Genomic DNA, 15,022 nt, shown 5'->3' with positions numbered 1-15,022 from the left:
ATTTTGTATGTCGATGACATATTACTTGCCAGCAGCAATATAGGCTTATTGCACGAAACCAAGAAATTTCTTACTAAGAATTTTGAGATGAAAGATCTTGGTGATGCATCTTTTGTATTAGGAATTCATATACTACGAGATCGCTCTCAAGGTATCCTTGGGTTATCACAAAAAGGATATCGAAAAGGTTCTGATAGATTTGGCATGAAGAATTGTTCATCAGGAGATACGCCCGTAGCTAAGGGAGACAAGTTTTGTCTCAGTCAGTGCCCCAAGAATGAACTTGAGATAAAGGAAATGGAAAAGATTCCTTATGCATCAATAGTAGGAAGTCTAACGTATGCTCAAGTTTGCACTCGTCCCGACATAGCATTTATAGTAGGAGTATTGGGTAGATACTTAAGTAACCTAGGAGTGGATCATTGGAAAGCAGCCAAACGGGTTATGCGCTATTTGAAGAGAACAAAGGATTACATGCTCACTTATCAAAGATCAGACAGACTAGAGATCATCGGGTATTCTGATTCTGATTTTGATTTTGCTGGATGCCAAGACAGTAAGCGATCCACGTCAGGCTATGTTACATGTTGGTAGGAGAAGCTATTTCTTGGAAGAGTGTCAAGTAGACACTCATAGCTTCTTCTACCATGGCTGCAGAGTTCATAGCCTGTTATAAGGCATCTAATCATGGGATGTAGCTGCAAAACTTTGTCACGGGGCTGCGTGTGGTTAATGGTATTGAGAGGCCACTACAGATTTTTTGTGACAATAAATCGGCAGTGCTATATTCTAATAACAACAGAAGCTCTACGAAATCAAAGCATATAGACATCAATTTTCTTGTTGTTAAAGAAAGAGTTCAGAGTGGTCAGATTTGGATAGAACACATCGGGACAAACTCCATGCTTGCGGATCCGCTAACTAAAGGCTTAACACCTAATGCCTTTCACAAGCACACTGCTCATATGGATGTTATTTTATTTGAGGATACTATGGTTTAGTGGGAGTTAATTTTAGATGTTCTATGACATAAACATTTGTTCATTTATTTTCTGCAGAATAAAGAAGATGGATTTATAGTTTTATAATTTTCCCTCTGAATGTGTTAATTTTCTATTTGCAATCTTGCATTATGTTTTGAAAATTACGGATTGATTTCATAAAGAATAAAGCATGACCAGTTGGAAATAGGCATGTTGGAGATCACATTGCATGTATTTTCATGCCACTCATTCATACTCGATATATGTCATTGAATATGTTGGTATGGTGACCATGGGAGGTTTAGTTGCATTTGAGGGTGACAAAAGCCACCATGATCTCATGCTAATATAGGAGATGAACCAGATTGTATCTTAAGTGGAGACAAAGGATAAATAGCATACGGTTGCGCGCCTAAGGAATTATGTATGATATAATTATTTCAGGAATCACATGTAGCCCAAGTGGGAGATTGTTAAGAAACGCGAGTTTCCTATATTGTGGGCCATATATTTATTCCATAATTATATTAAGCTATTTAATTAATTTAGCTAATTAAGTGATCTAATTATGGAAAGCTCAAATAGTCTCCTAACAAGGTATGAGCTGAATGGGTGGATACCCATATTGACCCAATTAGGTTTAATGGGAGCCTAATGGGGCAGTATATAAAGAAACTTAAGTTATGGTCTTCAATATGTCAAATCATTCGGCAGTTTTCATTCTTCACCATCTAGAGAGAAAACACTCCATTAAGGAACTAAGGAGATTTGACTGAGGAAGGCAATAACCGTCGTGTTCGTTGTCTTAGAGAATTCTACTGGAGATTCAAGGCTGCATCAATAGAGACATGTATTTATCCTAACTTATTTTTTTAGTAATTTAGTGTGATGATTTATAAAATGTGGAACATGAATTTAAAAGATCCAACATTAAAGTGAAACGTGCAGATATATGATGATGAATAACATGACATTCTCCAATGTAGAAAGAATAAATCCAATTCGTTGTGAAATGACACCATTAAAGGATAATTGTGTCATGCGAAAGGAGTTACGTGACTTGTGATATTCTAGCTTCTAAGAGTTTGTGTCGTCACTTATCAGTTAACTAAGAGAGCATGGTCATATGGTTAGCAAAATAAGAACTATAATCAAAAGGGCAATAGATAAGAATATGGTATGAATAGATGACCGATTGGGAAGTTATTGGTTTTTCATTCTTTTTTCTTTTTTTTTTTAAAGTAAAAATTACACTATATGTCTTAGAAGAGTGAAAATAAAATATTATTTTTTTTAAAAATATTTTAAGATTAACATATTTACATGGTAATAATTATAATGATTTTCATGTTTGATACTATAGAATCACATAGTAACTATTAAAACGGGATAATAATCTTTGTTATTTATGAAATATATATTCTCTTTTGTTATATTTGAAAATGACTTGTAAAATTGTGTTTTATGTCTAAATTTCTCTTAGAAAAGAAAAAGAAATTAAAGAAATTGAATATTGAGACCATTCTTTTGGACGTCCTAAAAACTTGTATTAAATAGTGTAAACCCTCGATCGATTTTTAAGATATATATATATATATATATACTAGCTATAAATAAAAATAGCTATACATGCTAAACACTAACGGATAACGATACAAATTATAAATTTTACGTGCCAAAGGAGCTATGCTACTGGTTAAGTTTCGTCAGTATATTAAACAAGATAAGTAAATTAATAAATATGTCCCAATGCCACAATTAAACCCCTTGACAGGGTAAAAGATTGAGAGTTTATAAGTTGATGAATTTATTCTAAACTACCACAACAACTTTTGATCGTGGTCTAAAATCCAGATAATTGGATTAGCCCTCAACAAAATGAAAACCCCCTGTATAGATTTACCAAAGACAAAAGTATATGAAACCCCTTTGTACTTTAAAGCCATTTAGATGCCAAGTATTACGTATGCAGTTGAGCAAGAAGTAGTTGAAATGTAGTTGGCTTTTATCATGTAGTTTAAGCTAATTATTAGGATTTATATGTAACTCTAAGAAAAATCCAGACATATCTATCCCTTCCCCATCATTGAAGACCACAATCTTTATAAATTCGGAGGTCCTAACATTAACACTAATCTCAACCATTAATTCTCATAATTAGAGCCCTAATTATGGATCAAGAATTAATCCCTTCACTAGATCCACTATCCGACATTCTAAACAATGGTCCGATTTCGCTTCCAATGCCATCACAATTTTCACCAGACATGTTAGATTGGTTCGATCTCTTCGGCGGCTCCGATATTAGTTGTGATCATAACAAGGCCTCATCAGCGAGTCATGTGTCTGCCAAGGCCAAGAATATTGCAAGTGAAGGAGATAAGAGTACTAGTGGTGAAAACAAAGCAAAAGTTTTTAGGAAGAAGAAGGCCATTCCTCAAAGGATCGCGTTTCATACTAGAAGTGATGATGATGTTCTAGATGATGGATATAGGTGGCGAAAGTACGGGCAGAAGACGGTGAAGAACAACCCTCATCCCAGGTGCTATACATATATACATACACACACATACAAATATATATATATATGTAATATAATATGTACGTATATATATCTATAACACACGCATATGCATGTGAATATGTATTATAACTGATCTTAATCTTTTAATTAACATATTCGTTTCTTTTTCACTGAAAACCTTTATTGAAAGGCAAATGCATGCGTTTTATTCATTTTTGAATGTTTAGTAAGTTTCTAAGCTTCTTGTTTCTGTGCCCCATTTTCATTTTTATTGTAGTTCTTAAAGTGGGGAAAAAAAATAGGGAAGGACTTTGACTAAAATTCACATTAGAAGAAATTTATTAATCGACGTTAAAACTTTTAACAGCGCTGTAAAAGTGTCATTAGCTTTGAAGTCGTTTGTATTTCTGAGACATATGACGGTTTGAAAATGTCATTAGATATGTGTGCTGTGTGCATCCTAAGTTCCAACAAAGACACGACATAAAAAAAAAAAAAAAAAAAAAAAAATCACATTAGTATGAGCATCCTTTTTCAATATTTTAGTCGTGAGTTAATCATGATAATTCTTTTAAGCAATAATTCATTAATCCAATGGCATAATATTCTTACTATTTGATATTTTGTGCGGAAAAATGAAAACTAGGAGCTACTACCGTTGCTCCCATCATACATGCAGAGTGAAGAAGCAGATCCAACGGCTCTCAAGGGATTCCAGAATTGTGGTGACTACGTATGAAGGTGTCCATAATCATCATTGTGAAAAGTTGATGGAGAGCTTGGGCCCACTTCTTAAACAGTTGCAATTCCTTTCAAGAATATAGAGAAAGATCACGTCGATGACTTTCATGTCATGAATGAGAGAAAAAGCTAGCTTGAACCAGTGCACATATTAATTATGAGAGAATTGTTCTTAAACAATAATCTTCCTTTATCTCATGATATTTTGTCTAAAACCGCTTTAGTTTTCATTTTATTTCCTTTTGTTCTCACCCAATAAAGGAGAAGAAAATGTCCATCCTGACCTTGACCGCACGTACTGCTGCGGCCGAAGCATAGGCGTCAGGCGATGAGGGAGGCATGGAGGAGGGCATCAAAACGACGTGATTTCAAGGTGAAAACTACAAGACAGAAATAATCTAAAAACGACAGATAAAAAAACGACGACAGTGAAAAAACAAGTACACAATTAAGACAAAACGGCACAACAAAGGAAAGCGACAATGATCACAGACAACAACAGGAGGGAGAGAGACCATAGAACGAGAAAATAATAAGAAAGGAACAGCCAGAACAACCTAAATAAAAAAACAAAAATGAACGCAAAAAGAGACATCAAGTATGGAAGTGAGAGTGAGAAAACGACAATAATGAACATTGAAAACGAAAAGTAGTGATATATCATATTAATAGAATCGATGTATCAAACAGTAAATACAAAAAGTGATAAATAGAGTGACAGAAAGAGTCGCTAGCATTTTTCTTGAGACAAAAATAAGGGAACGTTTGGTTCATAGATTCAGAATCATAATTCAAAATCATTCTCATTTTACATGTGTTTTTTGTGAGAGAAAAACACTGTAGAAAATCATAAATTATGATTTAGAATCAGGGACGAATACAAGAAACAAATATCCCTTAAATAGACCTTGAAAACGATGACAAATAATAAGCGACACCTAACTTGAAAATAAATAAGAACCATAAAAAAATAACACTAACATAATAGATGACAACTAAAACCAACAAGAGCCTTAATGCGGCAATTTTTCTTTTTTTAAGTAAAGAAAACAACAATAAACATGAAAATCCCCAACAGTTAAAAAAAATAAAAAATAAAAATCGACGATGATAATAAAAACCAAAGTAGACATAAAACTATTAGTGCATCAATATTACTTTGTTTTAAACCAAATGAGACAAATACTCATTAAAGTGCAGGAATCCAAACTTTTAAAGTGCACCAATTTTCTCTCAGTTAATGTTTGTCGTCTTAACTGAGCCAAGTAAAATAAAAACAGCTGTAAGATCAATTGCACTCGTATAACATGATGTGTAATTTCATTACTTTTATGTCTGTACATTAAACTGTATATCCTTACATAATTCCCATTTCCATTCTTACACAACCCGGGAAATCAAATAAACAAATGAATAATATCAGTTTTTAGTTGAATCTACTGATGCTACAAAGACTTCCCCATCTGATAAATGAGGAATATTGCCTAAGAAATACAAAAATGAAGGCCAAAGGCTTCAGTAGTAAGAAATATCAGGTCCTATGTTGAGTATAAATCGAAAGACTCTGTTCTGCCTAAAAGAATTTGCTTCTGGTTGAAGCAATGGCCACCCAACTTTGAAACTATAGGAGACCTTCATCACCACCAGAAAATGATTACAACGGGTAAGTGCCCAATTCATGTCCATGTCTGGTAAGAAGTACTTTCCGGTCGCCCACCCATTCTAGCCGGTAAGAGAGGTCGATATTGTGAATCAACAGTTTCAAGCTGTCCGGATGACTGGAAACCTTCAGATTGTCCTGCAAAGAGAAATTATAGTCGTTGGTTTTGCAAAAGGTTGTTTGGAGCCTTTCATCTTTGGTTAGCAGAAGTGGACATTTACTATAGTCTTCAGAAATGAAGCATAATAGCACTATGAAGTAATACTATTAGACAAAGATATACCTATCTGTACCAGCAGCACTCATATTGATGGCAACCTATCATTAGGGCTAACCAGTAGTATTATTGTACCCTAAACCCTAATAGTACTTTAAGAGTTAAAACCGGAAAACTACCTGAAAATTGACTTGTTTATCATGTCCCATTATGCTCCCCATAATGCTTGCTCTTGAAGAATTTGGTGAGAATCCCTCCCATGGTGGAACAAAGATCAGTTTGGTACAGTGAACAGGGACGAAGTTTCGAGTCAGTTTCTCCCACCAAACTGATCCCAGAGACCACCATCTGATCATAAGCCCATTCTCAGAAAAAGCCACAAGCCCCTGCATAGTAGGAAAATACACTCAAGTTTAGAAATTCATTCCTCTAATCCATTAACAAACAAGCTGAAGGGTTTTACAAATTTGACAGTATGACACTGAAGTTCATCTTTATGGCTTCTAACGAGCTATACCTCTCCATCAGGGGAAAAGCTCAAGGCCGAAATGGCAGTAGCTACCGCTGTTTCTGATGCTGCAGCAAGCAAAGTTGGAAGTCCAGGAGGTGCACTTGCATCAAGAACCTTTATCTTCGTCACACTATAATGTAAGATAAAAGACACACAAATTGAAAAGGTCAGTTGGCCCACAAAGACTAATTTTATTGATAAATAACGAGATAAAGTTTGCTCAAATCTTTGAATTTGTCAACGTGAAATGTATGCAAGGTTTATGAAGAAGACGCTCCTGATCAAAGGCGCAATGAGATTACTGAAATTAAGATTGTCTTTCGGGTATTTACCATTGATTATAGAATTCAAATAGTTTCATGTCAATTATTTGCAGCCCAGTGGTAAGGGCGTCTGTCTTCATTGTTTAGGTCTGGGGGTTTAAATTCCGGCCCTTACAACATTCTGATATAGTTTCATGTCAACTCACTAACAAGGATACAGTGTATTCTCTCTCATTTATTTATTTTAAATTTTTCTGCATTAAAGGAGGCACTGTAGGAATAGAAATAAGAATGGATGTTAAGCGTGCAAAATCTTTAAGTTGGTGAATTGTAACACCAATATAGAAATATATTCTAATACTGGAATGAAATCTCTGATTTGTTGACCAAAATACCAGCCCATTCACTTTCCCAACCTACTTAAAAGTAAGAAGGTAAAAAGATTTTAAGGTTTTTTTCAATACCTCTGCAAGTCATAGACACAAATGCTAGCACTTTTTATCTCTCCAAACATATCACCAACAGCCAATCTAGTCCACGAGTCATTTATGGCTACCATTGGGAATGCATGTACAACTTCCTTTAGTGCAGTCATTGAACTTTGAAAGCAAGTTTTGCGCATCACCGAGTTACTAGGGTCCATTGTTTGTAAGATAAAGCCCACAACCTGCACATCTGTCCAAATGTCATATAAAGCTTCACATTGAGAAGTTCAACCTCAACTTCTGGAAGTAAAATGTGCTTTAGCAGAAATAGACATAAAAAGTTATCCTATGAAATCTACAAGAAATAGCTAAGTTCTTTTATTGCTGAGCTATATCAAAATTGCCTGACCTGAAAATATGGAGCTAGCAATGTAACTAAATAAAGTAAAATAGAAAGATTAAGATAGAAAATTAAATTTGGAAATGCAGATAAAAAATATTATTTCATAATTTTATGTCGAGGACAAAATTTAACTAGTAAACACTAAGGGTCCGTTTAGTTCGCTGATTCGAGTTTTTAATTCGAGTTGAATTGTGACTTTATGTTAGAGTTTTTTACTGTAGTAAAAAAGTTAGATGTGACTGTTTCTGAGAGCTTTTTACTGTAGCAAAACTCGAATTCTAAACTCGAATCGGTGAAATGAACGGAGTCTAAATGTTAAGAATACCTAAGAGTTATGCAGATCCCTCAATCATCCCTTCCCCCTCTTCTTGTTAATTTCAAACTGTATTTCTTGTAGAAAATGGAATCAAGCTCCAAGAAAAGCATGTTCAGGTTCCCAAATAAAAAGAATGCTTTGGTACTTGAGATCAATGTTGAAAAATATATGAGCATATATCTGCTATGCATATAAAATTTTAAAGTGCTACTTTAATGAATGGCTGCAGAAATTCATCTAATGATGCAGGATTCTGAATTATATTTATTGTTTTTATAATAATACACAAAACCGGTAACAAAGAAAACAGAATCTCTCTGTATGCCAATCTATGGGAATGAGTCATCTATACAATGTAGCAGAAGATAATTTAATAATAATGGCTAACCTACTCCAAAATGTGGAATTTCTATGATTGCGCTCCAACGAAATCACTTGTTTTCACGTTCTTATTCAAATTGAGAATGGAATCAATGTTGCCCCATAAAAACTGGTAGTACAAACCTTATCAAGGTATTGAGCTAGGCTTTTTGGAGAAAGACGGACAGCCATCATTAGAGTCCTGAGGGCTACCAGATGAACTGGCGAATCAGATGCAGTAGACCAAACTTGGCTGTCTATAATATTCAAAAAAGCTTGCACATCAGCCGTAGCTAAACTTGGAAGAAGAACTCCAACCAAAGCGTCACGGATGGTCTTTGGTACGGCTGACTTTCCAGCAGCTAATTTAGCCGATGGACCACTCACACACTCAATTTGGAAAAAGATATCTCCAATCAACCGAGGTATTTCAGAAGCAATGCATGGTTTCCATGTACTCTCCATACCTTCAGCAAGGAGCTCAGCTGCTGTGGAACTATATTTGTCATTCATAGCCATAACTAATTTCGTTAATGGATGAACCACCAGCGTGGCAAGACATGGCTTCACAAGGCTAGGATACCAAATAGCCAATGCTGCTGCTACAATAATATGAGACGTCATTGCGTCTTGGCTTGTTCCACCAACACAAGAAATCCAGTCTTGCATTTCAAATGATTCTAGCCATGCCACGATATTAGATTGCTCTGCCTGACATATCCCCTGTGTATCAATTAGCTGGTCTGCACTAGACACGTCGGCGAATTTTTCTTCTAGTTGTACGTTAGAATTTCCCTCTTCGTTTTCTACAAGCCCAACATGAGAGTTTGTTTTTGCATGATTAGTTGCTTTTTGCCCGCATAAGGGAAGCGGAATTGCCCGCGAAGCAGCACAGTGGAATAAAGTACGTGCAGCCATACGTATGTGCTCACTTTCATCTTGCCAGAAACTCACCAAAAGCTGGAGAGAGTGCAGAAAAAACACATAAAACATGCAAAATGTTTGTAAATCAACAAACTGTAAAAGTTCAAACTATCCTCTAATACACAACTTAACGTTTATAAGGATACCTTAAAAGCTTTTATAATCAAGAAGTATATTTTGTAATTAGATATTTTTCTCTACACTCTTATGCATTCAACATTATCATAGTTCATTGATCGACTTAAAAAAAATAAATAAATAAATAGTTCGACAAATGTGGAGCTCGTTGCCTCTTGTCACTTGGATAGAGGTTATAAACTCAAGGTCACACATAGAATAACAAAAAAGCACAAGAATAAACCTGGAGTAACGGTGGCTTTATATCTGGAAATTTGTCAGCAAAGTTCCTAGTATAGAATGCCGCTAAAGCACTGCAAAACATGCTGATTGGATTATAATATGTACATACATCATGTGTAGCAATTAATTTACCTAAAAATTCGCATATAGGTTGTATTCATTTCATAGGCATGAAAAACTATCAAAGACCTGCTGGCAGATGAAGTGGAATGAGACAAGCTTATCATTCTTTGGGCAAGAGATACCATTGTTAGTGACCTCATCGCACAAAACTCTGATGATGATTTCCATAGCTGAAATTTCAGTTTCAATGACTTAGGAAAACACAAGAGGAGCCAAAGAATAAATAATATGTCGTCTTTCCAATTTAATTTGATTAAAATACCTCAAGAATGGCACTCAAATGAGGAAATGTCAACGTTAAAGATCCTTTATCACCTTGCAAACCAGAAGCCACAATAAACTTTTCAGGTCTCTTAAGCTTCATGTCGGTCAGAAGCAAGTAATCAAGATCGGGATCCACATCCCACAAGTGTAAAAAAGACAAGCTAAATCGAATTAAGCATTCTTCAGGTGACATAGTCCACTCAAGCTCACTTGAAGTATCATTTGATGTAGCATCCACATCATAATCATGTTTTGGACTGTCGTGGTGAGGAGTTACTGTCTCAGTTACCTGCTGCCTCATCTTTTTATTGCCTGGCTTGTTATTATCGCTTGTCATAGAATCATGCTTCTGATAATGACACAATGAAGAAACTTCAAAATTAAGAGCGGCAATTCCAGGAAAAGGGCACGACCATTTGATAGCATACTTGTCACTTTGACTAATAACACGTGCTTGGGATGTGCGTGGATCAACTAAACCACCAGGCAAAGAGACTGAATTCTCTAAATTATTCGCATTAGAGTTGGAAGAACTTCCATCTTCAATTAGATGAAGTAACGAGGAAACTGAGGTATTTTCATTAAGTACAGTGTCGGAACTGGAACTCTTGCTGATACCTTTACAAAAATGCTCAAACATTGAATGAGATGCTGTGCCACGAATAACCCGCTCTCGTGCACCTGATTTTACATCCCAAAGGTATAAAATATCATTCACATCAGAAGTTCCTAATTGATTTGGGCATAGGCATGCAATATAACCTCTGGCACCATCCCACACGACTTTGGCTGGATAGTTGGTATGTCCAGGAAACATTCTCTCTACTCTCAAAGTCTCGAAAGAAGCAAGAGTAACAGACAAGTCCTCCCCAACAGAAAGAAAGCAATCACTCCACGGATGCTCGGTACGAACTGGAGGAAGAATTATCTGCCGCACTGGGGCCACATGTTGGTGCATAACTGTAATGATGTTACCGCTGTCAAGGTCCCAAAGACGAACTGTGCAATCCATGCTTCCAGACACTAAAACCTTATTGAAACCCCAACCTTTAGCAGAACCAATCATATGATGAGCAGCCAAACAAAGCACAGCATCAGTGTGCCCTAAAAATTTTTGTCTTGACGAAGGTGAATTTATTTCCTGGTGAGGACTTCCACCATGAGAACCTAGCCCTTCAAGCAAATCAAATAGTACAACTTCTATTTCCCCAGTAACAAATCCACATACAATAGCATAGGGCGCAAGATAAGTCTCAGCAATAACCATTGAAGAAGACACATGTTTGCTAACAACACGCTGATTACCATTTTCTGCATGTTTATTGTATACACGTTTTGTGCTTACAACAAAACATTGCCCAGAACAGAGTTTACTCTCTGTTTCAGCAGGGCCTTCAGTTTCACAAAGTGAATCAGAATACCTAGTCCAATGAACAAAAGAAGAGCTCGGTCCATGCATCATAAAAGTGAAGCATAAGTTTCCCTCGCTATCATGTTTTTGAGTTTGTGAGTAAAGTGTAACAACAGGTTTCCAGTGTAAAGGCTCTTCAGCATTAATACAAACTGATTCAACGCGAAGAATATAACGGTTCAACTGAGTGAAAGAAGTGGATAGTCTCAGATCATGTGGTTGAGAAATAACCGGGATCTCGTACAGAAGCTTACATGTAAAAATATCTTTCAAATACGAAATTAAGTACACAAGTAAACCACCTCGATTATTCCAAACAGAAAACAGGTTTTCATGCATTTCGTGGGGTTCTTCCGTATTTAACATATGGCTAGAATCTTCACTTTTCATAAACATACACCCTGCAAGATGTAATTGAGTTGAATCACCATCTTTACAAAGGAAATTGTCCACACAAGAGATCTCTCCGACTGTAGTGCCACTGTCGAATAGCCTAAATATGCAGTGACTTTTTAAAACAAAAGCAATAATATTTCCACAGATTGCAATCGACATAACCTGTCCTTCACTTATCCCCCCTACCCAAACAGCCATTTCCTGTTGAGAAGAAGGCAACCCGCCCCCAACCTTCCTCTCTTCTTGGACATTATTTGCCAATGTCAACATTTGCAGTCTACCATGTGAATCAGATACAACCACGAAATCCTTCTCCTTTTCCTTGGTTGATGAAACTACAGCCATAAATTTCAATGACCCGATTGACAAATTCCCATGAAAAACAGTTTGTGCAACAGTAAGAGTGTATGTGTCAACAATGACCACCGCACATTTTGGGCCTTTCTTGTTCTGTGGCTCTCTATCAACTGACACACCACCCCATTCCCCAGAATCAAAAAAATTATGATCAGACAAATGAAAGGCATCAGCAAAACAGCAGGTGATACATACATAGCGCGGATTAGACTGCAATGTCCGCACCATTGAAGGACTTCCCATCCACGGGGGCAATTTCCGCCTCCGCCTGCAATGTCCACTTCCTCTGCTCCACACACACATTACGCCATCACTACATGCACTTATCAAGGCCCCATAAGCATCAGAGCTAAAGTTTGATTTCTCATTACTTGAAAGGTCTTTGTTGTCACCTCCAGAAACTACAACAGGATTGCAAATGTCAAGCTCAGCTATTGGAGCAGCATGACCGCACAACATAGCCGTTGGTTTAAATTCCTGTTCAAATTAATCTAATTACACAACTGAATTTCTGGTAAAGAAAACTTATGTAGTCAGAAGATAAAGAATTATACAAGCAGGGGCGGAGCCACCTTAGGGCAGGGCAGTGGGGGAGAATGACACTTCTTTTCTTAGCTAGGCCCCTGGAATTTTTTAAATGCAGTATTTGCATAAATGTTTTATAATTTTTCAGTTATATTTCAAGTTTTGACCTTTAAGTATACTCATATTTCAAATTTTAAAACAGAAAATAAAACAAAAAACCAACCATACTCATATGTGCATTCGTAATTTTTGTGTCACTAAATTTTAAAAAAAAACAAAAAGAAAGAAATAAACTTTATTACAAGCCTAATTGATTTAAAAGAAGTAACTAAGGTACAACTCAAGTAGATAAACAAAGGAGAGAGACATAATTAAGAAAAGCTAGTTGGCATTATAAATTTAGGCATTGTCTTAGGTCCAGCGGCCATACAGTCTCGCAGGTGTAACATTTTTCATATGAACTTTTTGGTATGACATGGTAACACTGAAGCATGTTACGTATAACGTTCAAATGATGTTACATAGACGAACAAAAAATAATGTTACGTTTACCGAAAACATTTCCTATAATTTCATGTTTTGGTTCAATTCACGCCAAAAAGAAAAACACACATGTTTCGAGTTTTTAACCTTCAAAATTACACATTTTCAGCTCAAACTATTTCGTTTCTCGCTTTCTCCGTTCAACGGAAAGTTGTGGAAGCGTAATTTTAACAAACAGATGATGGACGAGAAGTCAAAAGTCGATAACGAGTTGAATATCTCACTCACCGGGTTCGAATCGGCGGAGGAGAGGCTCCACCAGATGATGGAGCCATCCGATCCGCCGGTGTAGAGCGTCGGCGGATGGCTGAGCACGGCGGTGGCCGTTACTCGGTGGGACGGGACTGTGCCTCCTGACCACACGCAAGCCACGGATCGGCACTTCATGACTCAGTGAATCGTGGCGAGTCGGTAGATCACATGTGTAATGGTCACTGAGTGGGAGAGAGCGAGTTCCATTTCGGGGAAGGTTGCAACGTGAACAGGAACAAGGTGACAAAAAGTACATGGACAGGGAGAAGTAAGTTGATTTTCGGCTTCGTGACGTGGCATCACGCTATTCGTTAATGTGAGGAATTGGACGATATGTAACCGGAGGAAAATGCTATTCATTATGGGCTTTAATTGGGCAAGGCTCATAATGCCCATTTTAAGCCCATAAAGCTCTCATCGCTTCTGGACAAGGGCTTTAGCAAAATTTTAATAGTAAAGTTTAAAGATAGCAAAATTTTTAAAATTTACACTAATAGTAAATTAAAGAAAAATTATTGCGCGTTTAAAATTCATTCTAAAATAATTTTATTTTTTATATAAAAATAAAAATGAAAAATTTTTTAGTCTCAGACATAAATTATTTTTGAAAATGCGTTTAGTAATTTTATCAAGAGATTGTTTTCAGTATAAAAAAACTCATTAATATATCTCTCTCTTTGTTCGAGAGAGGAGAAAACAAAAATAATAAATAATGAATTATTAAAAGTCATTTTTCATTTTTATTTTTTATCTTTATTGTGCCAAATACCGTTTTGAAAATATTTTCATTTTTTCTTTCTTAAAAAATGTAAAAAATAAAAACATGATTAATTCTAAATACGGCCTATAATTTTTACTCACTGTCACCTAGTACATGGGGAGCATGTGTAAAATTTCGTTAAACAATTAACATTTAGCTAATGAAGGATGGAAATTAAAACAAAATAATAAATAAAGAATTAAAACGGAACATTTTAAGAAATAAGGAATCAAAATGAGATGGGCTAAAATATGTTAGACGGTGAATTTTCGCCAATAAAAACAGGCCGGTTTACCTCTGGGTTTCCCATCGGATTACCAGCTTAAGTATATGTTATGTGTAGGAATTTGATGTGCTTGTGGTATTTTTTGTGTAGTAAGCAAGATAGGAAAAAATACTTAAAGTAGGAAAACGCACAAGATTTATAGTGGTTCACTCTTATAAAATGAAGAGTTACATCCACTGTGGTTTTTATTCCTTCTTGAGAATGTTACAATTTACAATATGCTCTTTCGTTCTTTCTTTCTTAGAAAAGATCAACCTCATTTCCGTATGAGTTTTCTCTCCTTTTATAGCCGAGCTTCCTTCGTTGGAGGGGTTTTTCCCTCGTCGCCAGTGTTGTTTAGCCCAATCGTTCTTCTTGGCGGTGGACTTCTATGTTGTAAGATCGACGGTACGACCTGTCGACGTTGGGCGAAATCAAC

The 15,022-nt window shown here is 36.1% G+C and overlaps 2 protein-coding genes across 3 annotated transcripts; one reads left to right on the top strand and one right to left on the bottom strand.

Annotated features, from left to right (window-relative positions):
* Nucleotides 1–3,154: 3,154 nt before the first annotated feature.
* Nucleotides 3,155–4,331, top strand: LOC21390124 (probable WRKY transcription factor 43). The gene is made up of 2 exons (XM_010114320.1): nt 3,155–3,525; nt 4,187–4,331. Exons 1-2 carry the CDS (start codon nt 3,155–3,157, stop codon nt 4,329–4,331), a joined length of 516 nt encoding a protein of 171 aa, XP_010112622.1.
* A 1,220-nt stretch (nt 4,332–5,551) lies between these two features.
* Nucleotides 5,552–13,783, bottom strand: LOC21390123. 2 transcript variants are annotated; one of them, XM_010114319.2, is made up of 9 exons: nt 13,535–13,783; nt 10,073–12,715; nt 9,877–9,980; nt 9,689–9,758; nt 8,548–9,363; nt 7,364–7,566; nt 6,643–6,766; nt 6,305–6,511; nt 5,552–6,046 (listed from the first exon to the last, which is right to left on the bottom strand). In XM_010114319.2, the coding sequence occupies exons 1-9, from the start codon at nt 13,691–13,693 to the stop codon at nt 5,903–5,905; spliced, it is 4,470 nt and encodes a 1,489-aa protein (XP_010112621.1). In that variant the 5' UTR covers nt 13,694–13,783; the 3' UTR covers nt 5,552–5,902. The 2 variants fall into 2 exon arrangements, with proteins under 2 accessions (XP_010112621.1, XP_024031983.1); XM_024176215.1 differs by lacking the exons at nt 5,552–6,046; nt 6,305–6,511; nt 6,643–6,766 and having other exon boundaries at nt 7,447–7,574.
* Between the last annotated feature and the right edge of the window lie 1,239 nt (nt 13,784–15,022).

The sequence above is a fragment of the Morus notabilis genome, unplaced genomic scaffold (genome assembly GCF_000414095.1).
Source record: "Morus notabilis unplaced genomic scaffold, ASM41409v2 Scaffold1168, whole genome shotgun sequence".
Taxonomy (NCBI): domain Eukaryota; kingdom Viridiplantae; phylum Streptophyta; class Magnoliopsida; order Rosales; family Moraceae; genus Morus; species Morus notabilis.
The sequence above is the reverse complement of the archived record's forward strand: the minus strand, read 5'-3'. Positions and strand labels throughout refer to the sequence as shown.